The sequence below is a fragment of the Stegostoma tigrinum genome, chromosome 14 (assembly GCF_030684315.1).
Source record: "Stegostoma tigrinum isolate sSteTig4 chromosome 14, sSteTig4.hap1, whole genome shotgun sequence".
In the NCBI taxonomy this organism is placed as follows: domain Eukaryota; kingdom Metazoa; phylum Chordata; class Chondrichthyes; order Orectolobiformes; family Stegostomatidae; genus Stegostoma; species Stegostoma tigrinum.
Window position 1 is genome coordinate 16,188,235 of NC_081367.1, and position 12,612 is coordinate 16,200,846.

The following is a 12,612-nucleotide window of genomic DNA, read 5'->3' on the forward strand; positions in this document are numbered from 1 at the left end:
ACAATCTGCCTTTGAAAGCTGAGATTCCTCAAAGGCTGACACCAGCATCAAATTTTCAGACTATCAGACATCCCCAGCCCTAATGACATGCTTTTCGATGGGTGTCTTCTGCCCCAAGTTGCAGGATTCCCAGGAACCTAAAGCCTTCCTTCCTGCACCCTTGTCAAGATGTGCATTGCCCCTCGTATACTTACAGTTCTCGTTCGTGTAGGACATGATAATTGGAACATATTTTTCCTTCCTCCCTAGCTCCTGAAAATTTATTAATGGGACCTCATTGTCTACTTTCTCTATGTCATTAGTGTTGCTGTGTACTATAGCTTCTGGTTCATCCAATTAATAACGCTGAACATTCTGGCACCAGGGAGAGAACATGAATTCAGTAAACAAAATGATACATTCAGACATGCTTGCCTGTCCCAAGCAGCTTTGCTTCTTATCCACATATTGATCCTTTGAATTCTCTGTTTGGTCTTTTTGAACCAAGTTAAATATCTTTAATAAATGATTAATATCAATTATTGCATCAAAAGAAAAAGTACACCAGAATGGAAAGTTGTGGTGCAATTAAATTACAGGGTATTTCAGAAAAGCCACTACCCAAGATCCCCTCAACATCCAGTGGATTCCAAATCTTGAATAAGGTTTTCCTCAGTAAATGTCTGTTCTCCTTTCTTGATTAAAACTTCCAAACGAATGAGCACAAGCAGCCAGTAAGCATTCCACTCAATTACTCTTAATTTAAGTTCCTCTTCAACAGAATAGTTTGATTCTTATATTGAATCTAAACATTTATGCGTCAACCAAGAAAGGCAGTTGAAATAATTAGCAAACTTAAGGTGCAAATGCTGTAATTCAAGCTTGGAACAGAATATTACATCTCTTTGCAGTGTATGCTTATCTTTTAAGCTTACATGGAGTCATAAAAACTGAGGAAGCCTGTAAACCACGAAATGGCAAATTACAGACCAGCGCATCAATCTATTTAATGAACATTATTAATTCCTAATCACATTGAAGCAAATTGCAAGCAAACTAGACTACAGCACATGTCACTCATTTTTAACAGCATTCCCTGACATTATCAATCCAGTTAAATAAGTAGTATTGCAAAATAATTTGAAGGAACCAATCATTTGCATGTGAATTCCAGAGCAAAAACTCAGGGTTACTCTACAATGAGTCATGGAAGAAGATCAGCATAACTTTATTCAAACACCTAAAAGGCATACTCCTTTAATTCAAACTCTTTCTGAAATATGTTAATATGGTCAAAGAAAAAAATAAGCCTGGTAGTAAAGACTCTAGCATGTAAAAGGATGCAGTAAGAGATTATTGATTGTTGGGCAATGGGCACATTTAACTGGTATTTTTATGAACCTTCTGATGGCAAGAAAACTGACGTGAAATGTTGAAAGATGAACGTTAAAAATACACTTTTTGAATACTTTCTTCCTATGTCAAACATTCAGACGTCCTGATCATTTACAGGGAATCAACACCTTCTACTTTTCTTTTTGCAGAAGCATTTCCAGAAGTTCCTTCACATCATTATTGTCTGGATCTGAACAGATCCGGCCTGATTTTAGTTTGAATCTGAAAAGAAACAGAAGAAGTTCACTTCCAGCGTTCACTAGGTATGACAGATGTTCTTAATAATGCTATAGAATACTGGAATGCGGCAGAGAACTCCCTATTCTGAATACTTACACCACAGCCTTAATTCTGCAGCGACCATTATTTTCCTGAATGCGATATCCCTTAATGTTCTTGATGTGAGGGATTGATTTTGAGTATTTCAGGCAGCAGTTCTTCCATATTGGAGTAGGACCTGGAAATCAGAATTTAAGGCATGTGATTTACTGCTTCAGGGGAAAAAAAATACAGGAAACGTCTCCAGCAACTTCATCAGGTGGAACCATTGGATTGGTTTTGTTTTGCCTGACTGTTTATACTGGCACATAGAATCGTCATGTCATACAACATGGAAACAGAAACCTCAGCCCAACCAGTCCATGCCGACCACGTTACCAAACTAAGCCAGTCCACCTGCCTGTTTTTGGCCCACATCCCTCCAAACCTTTCCAATTCACGAACTTACTGAAATGTCTTTTAAATGTTGTAACTGCACCTCCATCTATCACTTCTCCTGGCAGTTCATTCAACACATAAACGACTCTCTGTGTAAACAAGTGACCACTCAAGTAATTTTTAAATTTTTCTCCTCTCACCACAAAAATGTACCTCCTTATTTTGAACTGCCCACCTGAGGGAAAAGACCTTTGTTATTCACCTTATCTGCACCCCTCATGATATTCTACATCACTATAAGGTCAGCCCTCAACCTCCTATGTTTCAGTGAAAACTATCCAGCCTCTCCTCTTCTTATAGCAGGGCAAACAGAACTGCTTACAGTTCTCCAGAAGAAGCTTCACCAATGTCCTATATAATCTCCATGTAACATCCCAACTCTGACACACAAAGTTCTGAGCAGTGAAGTCAAGCATGTTAAACACCTTCTTAACCCTGTTATTTACCTGATGCAGCTTTCAAAGAATGGTATACCTGAACACCTCAGTCTCTCTGTTCTACAACATTAACCAGGGCCAAGGTTAATTGTATAAGTAATTGTAGAAGTCCTGCCCTTGTTTTCTTTTGACCAAAATGCAATGCCTCACATTTATGCAAATTAAACTCCAGCTGCCACTCCACAGCCCATTGACACAATTGATGAAGATCTGTTTGTAATCTTAGGTAATCTTCTTCACTGTCCATGATGCCATCAATTTTGTTGTCATCCACAATCTCATGCTTCCTGGTCTCTACAATTACTGATCTTGCTAATGATACTGATATCCAATGAAAAGAATAATCCAACTATCAGAAGCAATTTATGAAGTGATTGAATCAGAATTTTTCACAACTTCCCAAAGCATTTTACAGCCAACCCTGAACATGAAGTGCAATCACTGAAGGAGTAAAAACTCATCAGTGTCAACTCAATTTGTGCACAGCAAGCTGGCACAGATGACAAAATCACTTCAACAAGTTATTTAGTTCTTTTGTCGGATGTAACTTAGTCACAATACCAGAGATAACAATCCTGTTCTTTGAGTAAGTGCTTCAAAATCATATGCCTAGCAGAGGGGCAAGACAGTTCGATTCATCACTTCATTGAAAAGATGTTCCTCTGACACTGCGGCATTTCCTGTGTACTGCACTAAAGCATCAGCCGTGATTTCTTTTTACTCAAATCTTAAATTCAGCTTGAAACCACAACATAACTCAGAAGGAAGAATGCTACCAAATGAGCCATGGTTGTCAATGGCTGAGAAGCAACAAAAGAAATGAAAATAGCTCTATAAGTACATTTAAAAAAAACTAACGTGTGAAAAAAATATATATATAGCCTCATTATACTCTCCTGACTGGAAATTCTTTGAATATGCAACATTGCGTGCCAACCATCACTCACACTTCCCAAAGACGGATGGCCAGGGACATATTCAATATCAGCCAATTATTTGCAAGTTGAATTGGTAAATTCTGAAATATGCAGAAGTACAAATTGATTTTACTATCAGTGTACTTGCACCATATTTAAATCAAAAGCAACAGTAGGCAAATAGTCAACTCTTACAATTTGATTTTTTAACCTTGTTGCTATTACTTTCAGCAGGGCTCATGACTGCATCATCAACTGAACTTGTGACACATTAGCTGCCACTGCAAAATAAACTCCACACGTGCGCATGGGGGAAGGCTACCCAGAGCTGATGGGATCACTGGAGAAAACTGCACCCTCAAAGCTGAAAGTCCAAACTAACATTACAGCAACTTCAGCCATCAAGTGCAAGTACACTGAGTGTACCTCAATCAGATTTCAACACAGAAAGCAAGAAAAAATATTGCTATTTTGATCACATGTTTAAATCCAAACATTCCCTTTCAGATGTCCGCCCATTAGAATAGTTTTCCAATGGGTGGACATGTTGCGTGATAGCTCGAATTGTGTTATGTCCATCTACAGAAGCTGAAGGACCATCAGCTCAGTGGAAGATTCTGCTTGGTCAGGCTGAAACTTGCTGGTCTCCCAGTCCAAAGAATTGTCCACTACTGAGTGTTGTAGACTGATACCTCCCAACATTCAGCTTTGTATTGGGAGTGCAGTAAAAGCTGGGAGAGTATAGTTGATGTAGAAAATATAACACAATATGCTTTTCTGTCATTAATTACAAAACCTTGACTTGTTTGTTCTCAGATTTTGAAGAGCAATTTTTAAACTCAGTATAGGACTGTTGGAAGAATAGGATGAGTCCTGATCCCAACGTTTAATAATGATTTAACATGGCATTTCAAGGCAGCTTATTTGTATGAACCCAAGCATTTAAAAACATCTGATGTTCCAGTTTTAGTCGAGGTTGATTATGTGAAGATCCTAAGGAGCCTCTTGCAATGGCTATCTCTCATTATTGCACTCACTAAAGAGTTGAAATAGCCCATGTTGATATTGTTAGTGCTCAAATTGAAGGGAATATTCACTGAAACCACATTGGCCAGTACAAGCTTATTGATTCATTAAATAGCCAACCAATGGCAAAGGACAATGAATCACCCACATTGTCATATTGGAGAACACTGATAGTGTGATTCTGGTGGGTTTTGCTTATTTGTAATCACTGTGCTTCACAACACACAATGAAGTGCATTAACCATGCTAACTAAGCAGTCATGAAACCAAGAATAAAACAGATTAAATTAAAATTCTTTTTTCAATAATGAAAGACTGAGATGAGCTATATTCAATTTCACAATTCATTATTTCTTTCCAGCAACTTCTCATATTTTTCGATCAAATAAATCCCTTAAGAGATGAAACCATAAAAGAACACAATAGAGGAGGAGCAAATATTTTGTTGCTGGTGAAAATTTGTCTAGATGCTTCACTCAAAAGTTACTTATATTTGCTGCAATGTACAATACAGACCTTTAAGTGGCATTTTAAAAGTTCTGAAATTTGGTGCTGGAAATCTTTCAAATCTCAGGGTAGACACAGTCAATTTCACAAGATTCCATGTATCTGCAAGTAGCTCAATTCTAAGGTTATTTTAACTGACAAGACTTCAGATAAAAAATTAATAGAGATGCAATGTCTCTCACCTGCTAATGCAACAAAGTAGATGGTACCAAGACAAATCAACACCACAAGAACCAGCTTCATTTCCTCAAAACAGATTTCCTCAGGGCAAGCTAGGTTGAAAATTCTAAAACTTCTTTGAAATGTAGCTTGTATATATCCTCTCAGGTGGTCAGCCCTCTGTCTATATTCTATGAGGGGACGTGGGTTTACCGTGCCCATGTGGAAACTCTGACAAGTCAATCAAATTAGTGCACCAGCCCCAGTTCCTATTTTTAGCTGTTTCCTTTACATTTCTCTTCACTTGAAACAACTTTTCACAGAAAACATTGCCTTTGTGGCCACCATTGAACAAGTTTTAGTTTGTCCAAATCCTGGTGGTTTTATTTTCTTGATGCCCTTAATCATTTTCTGTTGCATCGCTCAATATTAGCTGACAGTTATCGACGTGAATATTAAGAACCTAAATAATTATGAGGTTCCATTTTCTTTGGTATTTATCCAATTCAGTTTTAAAAGCATTAATCTGCCTTCAGCTCACTTTCAAACTGTGCATTCCAGATTCTAATTTTACCTTCCAGAATTTTGTCTGATGTTACCTATTGCTCATTTGTCAGTCACTGTAACTGGGAGTCCTATGGGTCTTGAGCCAATCACCAGATAGAAGATTCTCTTCATATATTCAATGTGGGTCACTCAGGACTTTGAATACTTCTATAAAAATCTCCCTCAAACTTCTTCAAGCAAAGAACGCCCAGTATCCCTGGAGACATTCTGATAAACTTTTACTACACACCCTCTGAAGCCTCCATGAATATCCCTGAAGCATAACACTGAGAACTACTATATTCCAGCTAAAGCTAATCTGATGTTTTGTAAAGGTCCATTGTTGCTCCTTTGTTATTTGTTCCCTGTACAAACTCATGCTGCGTCAATATCCCCATCCTGATTGGTGTAAAGGATGAGCATAAGTCCATTCCGTACTCTACTACATGCCTCATAGTCATTTACTGGCCAGTTTTGCCACTAATTAGCATTGTAGAACCATACTGTCATACAGCATGGAAACAGACCCTTCAGTCCAACCAGCCCATGCTGATCATAATCCCAACTAAACTAGCCCCGTCTGCGTGTGCATGGCCCATATCGTTCCAAACATTTTCTATTCCAGTGCTTATGTAAATGTTTTTTAAACTCTGTAGCTTGAGCCGAATACACTGCTTCCTCTGTAAGTTCATTCCATGCATGAAACACAGTCTGTGTAAAAAAGAAATTGCCAGCCAGAACTTTTTTTTAAATCTTTCTCCTCTCTCCTTAACAATATGTCCCCCTTGTTTTGAAATCCCTTGGGAAAAGACACCTACCATTCATCTTATCTATACCCCTCATGGTTTTATAAATCTTTATAAGGTTACCTCTTGACCTCTTACACTCCAGTCAAAAATGTCCCAACTTATCCTGCCTCACTTATTACTCAAATCATCCATTCCCAGCTTCATCCTGGAAAACTCTTCTGAAGCCTTTCAAGCTCAATATAAGACAATGACCAGAACTGGACACGGTACTCCAGAACAGGCCTCACCAACATCCTGTATAACCTTGACTTAATGTCCCAAATCCTATGTTCAAAGTCTGAGCAATGAAGGGACATGTGCTAAACACCTTCTCAACCACCTTATCTTTATATGGTGCAAACTTCAAAGAATAATGTACCTGAACTGTGAGGTCTCTGTGTTCTTCAGCGCTACCCAAGCCCCTACTTTTAAGAACCTAAATACTCCCTGTTCTGGAGTACCGTGTCCAGTTCTGGTCATTGTCTTATATTGAGCTTGAAAGGCTTCAGAAGAGTTTTCCAGGATGAAGCTGGGAATGGATGATTTGAGTAATAAGTGAGGCAGGATAAGTTGGGACATTTTTGACTGGAGTGTAAGAGGTCAAGAGGTAACCTTATAAAGATTTATAAAACCATGAGGGGTATAGATAAGATGAATGGTAGGTGTCTTTTCCCAAGGGATTTCAAAACAAGGGGGACATATTGTTAAGGAGAGAGGAGAAAGATTTAAAAAAAAGTTCTGGCTGGCAATTTCTTTTTTGGATAAGTCTTTGTTTGTTTTACCAAAATGTAATACCTCACATTTGTCAAACTTAAACTCCATTTGCTACTCTTCAGCTCATTGAACCAACTGATCAAGGTCTCTTTGAAATCTTAGATAACCTTTTTTTTTACTGCCCACTATAATTCCAATCTTGATGCCATCTGCAAATTTACTAACCATTCTATTTGTATTCACATCTAATACATTGACATAAATGACAAACAAAATTGTAGCCAACACCAATCCCTGTGGTACACCAGTGGTCACAGGCCTCCAGCCCGACAAAGCAATCCTCCACCATCACTCTCTGTCTCTTGCTATTTAGCCAATTCTTTATCAAATTGGTAAGTTCACCCTGAATCCCATGTGATCTAACTTGACTAATAGTTTACCCTGTGGAACCTTGTCAAAGGCTGTACTAAAGTCCAAGTAGAAAATATCTACTGCTCTGCCTTTGTCAATCTTCTCAGTTACTTCCTCAAAAAACTCAAGTAAGTTTGTGAGACATGATTTCCCTTGCACAAAACCATGCTGACTATCCCTAATCATTCCTTGATTCTCCAAATGCATATAAATCCTATCGTTCAAAATAACTTACAACAACTTATCAGCCACTGAAGTCACATTCACAGATATATAGTTCCCAGGCTTCTCCTTACATTCTCTTCTTAAACGGAGGTACAACAATAGCTAATCTCCAGTTATCTGGTACCTCACCAGTAGTTATAGATGATACAAGTATTTCTGCACAGGTCCTGCAATTTCCTCCCTAACTTCCCAATGAAGCTTTTGGGGAGGTCTACATGTGCACAGCTCTGGAGTGAGTATTTTTTAGGACGAGTATGTAAGCTGTCTGCTGGGACAATTGTGCGGAAATATTCCTTTAATGTGATTATTCAACTAAGTGGTTGATTTTATTTAAGATTTATGCATTTTTTAAAAAATTCTTTTATTTGCATGCTTAATATTTACACTTTGGATAAAGAAAGGTAGTTTATTTTACATATTAGGTGCTGTTGTAAGCTGCTTCTTTTTAGACTTAGTAACATTGAGAGTATAGAAGAAACACAGAGTTAGATGGCTAGTAGATTTAGAGAAGTGATTACACAGCAGGATAAGTCAGACAGATGGGTAACTGTCAGAAATGTAAGAAGATAATTCAGAAATCTCCTGTGACTATTCATCTCTCAAACAGATGCTCAGACTTGGGTAGTGTTGAAAAAGCTAGTCTCTCAGAGGAAAGTAGAAGAGGCATGGGCACTGAGAATGAATTTTGTGTTAAGCAGCATTTGACAAATTTAGATCAAGGCATATCTTCCATACCCAGATGGAGAGGACACTCTGCTTCGGTGTCCTGCTGACCAGTCAAAAAACCAACAGCTCCCTGTACCCAGCAGAATAGGACAGAGTGTTGACCACTGCTAGAATTATAGTCAGTCCCCAGCAGTGATTATCACTGAGGTGAGATGCACAACATAGATTAGGGGGCTATTATTGGGGCTGGACTGGCATGTCCCAGTCAGAAGGACAAAAGGGGTGACTGGGTAGGGCCAATAGGCCAGGGAGGAGGAGCAATCGATGAGAGGATGTTTATAGTGATGGTGGAGGTGTTTGGGTTTTTGCAGCTGGGGGGAAGGGGCTGAGTTACTCTGATGGATCCATTGAATACACAAAGGAAATAACTCCTCTAATTCTTGGTCCATCTCCAGCTGAAGCTGTAAAGGATGTTTGCTATACTTGGTGCCAGTTTCTGTCCACCGTGGGAGCAGTACATGGCCTGGGGTGTGTGTGATGTCACTAATGTCTCATTAATTGACCACTGAATGGTTTCAATCAGCCTATCAGTGGGTAGGCTCCCCTACGATGGGTCACGTTGCTTTGGGAGTAAGTATCTGGGGAGAACATCCAAACTCATCACATGCCTGTTGATTATTTTCCCTAATGCCTATTTCTACACCTTATCCACTGCTGACTTTAAAACAATGAGCTTGAAGTGATGAGGCGTGTCTTTACACACTTTCTTGAATAATGATGTTATATTTGTCACGTCTCAAATTCCTGGCACTTTTCCATGCTGAGGGCTGACTGACATATTCAGTCAACTCTTTCCACTCTCTCCATCCTAATATCTTCTGGCAGCCTCAGTTGCAAGCCGTCTCTCTCAATATCCTGTCCACTCTAGGCAGAGCCAGTCTTTTCACCAATTCCTTTCAATCCATCTGCACACCAACATGAACTCTACCGTCTCCACTTCCATCAACACTCTGTCAGCAACCTGTTCCTTAATAAACATAAACATTTGGAACTCTTCTTGACTTGACCTGCACTTCTAAGTGTACATCAACTTCCTTTTCCCTGATAGGCATTACCCGACCTCCTACATTATGCCTTATTTACATACTGACAGATTATGGTTTGTTCACCTTTATGATAGAATGTACTTCAAATCATAGAGATATACAGCACAGAAACAGACCCTTCAGTCCAGCAGATGCCCTAAGTATATCTAGTCCCGTTTGCCAGGATGTGGCCACATACCTCTAAACCCTTACTATTCATGTGCCCATCCAGATGCCTTTTAAATAATGTAATTGTACCAGCCTCCGCTATGCTTCTGGCAGCTCATTCCATACACGGTCTATTCTCTGCCTGAAAAAGCTCCCTCTTAGGTCCCTTTTAAATCTTTCCCCTCTCACCTTAAATTTATGTGCTCTAGTTTTAGGCTCCCACACTCCAAGGAAACGACATTGGCTATTTACCTTATCCATGCCCCTCATGATTTTATAAATCTCTATAATGTCGACCCCTCAGCATCCGACTTTCCAAGGAAAATAGCCCAGTCTATTCAGCCTCTCCCTAGAGCTCAAGCCCTCCAACCCTGGCATCATCTTTGTAAATCTTTTCTGAACGTTTTATAGGTTCACAACATCTTTCCCATAACAGGGAGACCAGAAGTGCTCTCAGTATTCCAATAGCGGCCAAACCAATGTTCTGTACTGCCGCAACATAACCTCCCAACTACTTCACTCAATGCACTGACCAATAAAGGCAAGCATGTCAAACGCCTTCTTCACAATCTTTCCATCTGTGACTCCACTTTCATGGAATAATGAGCCTGAACTCCAAGGTGTCTGTTCAGCAACACCCACCAGGACCTTACCATTAAGTATATAAGTCCTGCCCTGAATTGTCTTTCCAAACAGCAGCACCTCACTTTCAACTAAATTAAACTCCTCAGCCCGTTGGCCCATCTGATCATGATCCCATTGTACTCTGAGGTAACCTTCTTGGCTGTCCACTACACCACCAATTTTGGTGTCATCTGCAAACTTACTTCCCTTGAAAAAATTTAAAATTAATTCATAAAAATTCAGCTGCAATTAAATATACCATTGTTCTAATCAGGCAAGGAGGAAATGGTTTTTTTTCTATCCTTTTGGACGTACATGGAATAGTGTAGGTGAGATGGGCTTCAGATCGGTATGACAGGTCGGCATAACATCGAGGGCCGAAGGGCCTGTACTGTGCTGTAATATTCTATGTCCTATGTTCTTTTCACTTGCCTGGTTAGCAGCAACAAAGGTTCAGGTTCTTTTAAGCACAAGGCCTCACTTCTCCCCAATTAAAAAAAAATCCAAGTCAGAGGGCTTATTTTATCAATTCTTAACACCGAGAAAAAGTAGTAAAGAAGACATCAAGCATGTACAGACACTGATACAAAGTTAAAGAGGGATTAGTGTCTGATACAAAAGAACAATGACAGCAGTAAACCTGAGACCAAGGTTGTTTATTTGGTGTCTTGAATCAAATGTCTCAATTATTTCAGTAGCCCTTCTGGGTCTTGGTGTTCTAATATTTCTTCTGTTTCTCACACTACTGTTCAAAGAATGCAAAATTACTATTGAATGTAAAATCTGCCAGCAGCCATTCTATTTTTGCTCTCTATTTACGACATTATTTTCCAATTCATTTCTCTCAACTTGTTCCTTGATGCCTTCAAGGCAGAGATCGACAAATTCTTGGTCTCAAAAGGAATCAAGAGCTACGGGGAGAGTGCAGGGAAGTGGAGTTGAAGTGCCCATCAACCATGATTTAAATGGCGGAGTGGACTTGATGGGCCGAATGGCCTTACTTCCACTCCTATGTCTTACAGTCTTATTCTAATTAACCTAGTTCTCATTTGAAGAATTTACAAGGCATGTGTGTCATATACCCTCTTTATCATTTACTCAAATTGTCTATCTCGCCCACCATCCAAGGAGCTCTGGCTTTGATTTCCTTAACCAAGTGTTAAGGGCTCCAAAGAGAGTAAGACCTCATCATTGTATTTACAGTGAAGTTATAGACAGCACAGCCCTGCCCTCTTTATGTCGCCCTTATCAGGGTCTTGTGTTTTGTTATTATAATAAATTTATGTGCCTCAAGGTATGAGTGGAAATTTCTCACACTAAAGATGACTACCGAACTTTGCTTCTTTATTTGGACTTGGCATCAGCCAATGTCCAGAAAACATGTGCTGTCGGGTGTCCCTGTTCACTGGGCCACGCCGGGGAGCTGACACTACCCTGATACTGTATGGTGAGGCATCGCATGCCAGCAGCACATCTTGCTTGGTGTCATAGTGAGTCAACACCTGAGATAATGATAGCTGCTTCTTCACTTTCCTAATGGCTGCATTTTGGCTACAAGACCATTTCCAAAGCAGGCTCTTCTTCAGTAACAATTGTAGGAGTGCCACCAAAGAGGCCAGTTTGTGTATGAATTTCCTGTAATAATTCACCATCGTAAGGAAAGACCCAAACAGCTGTAGTCTCTGTTTGAAGTCCTGTTGGGCTTCAGCTATTTGGTGGTTTTGCATGGTCATATCAATCATCCCACATATAAAACATTCTCTCAGCATCTCACTTAAGGTAAACCCAAGTCACATGTCTCTGCCTCTCCTATTTATATCTGTCATCCAGGATCCCCTGATTGATCCAGATTTACAGCCTCAGTCAGGGAACTCATACCCTATGGTGTCCACCTGCCTGAGCTCATACCAATCGCTACACTTTCCATCACTTCACTGATGAGTGAAGACTGTGTAGACTGAAGAGGTAGTACTTGGTCAGGTTGGATTTGTCCTGCTTTTTGTGCACAGGGCATATCTGCGGCAATTTTCTACATTGCCAGGTGGATGCTTGTAAATGTTTTGGAAGAACTTGGCTAAGTGAATAGCAAGCTCTGGAACACATTTCAGTGCTATTCCCAGAATGCTATCAGAGTCTATAGCCTTTGCTGTATCCAGTACCCCCAAGAGTTTCTTGTAATCATGTGCAGTAAATCAAATTGGCTGAAGACTGGCATCTAGGATGCTGTGGAAGATGCTGATGTGGATCA

The 12,612-nt window shown here is 39.7% G+C and overlaps 1 protein-coding gene across 1 annotated transcript; it reads right to left on the reverse strand.

Moving 5' to 3' along the window:
* Positions 1 to 531: 531 nt before the first annotated feature.
* Positions 532 to 5,329, reverse strand: LOC125457969 (C-C motif chemokine 20-like). Its single transcript, XM_048542795.2, has 3 exons — positions 5,161 to 5,329; positions 1,711 to 1,831; positions 532 to 1,596 (listed from the first exon to the last, which is right to left on the reverse strand). The coding sequence occupies exons 1-3, from the start codon at positions 5,219 to 5,221 to the stop codon at positions 1,506 to 1,508; spliced, it is 273 nt and encodes a 90-aa protein (XP_048398752.1). The 5' UTR covers positions 5,222 to 5,329; the 3' UTR covers positions 532 to 1,505.
* Between the last annotated feature and the right edge of the window lie 7,283 nt (positions 5,330 to 12,612).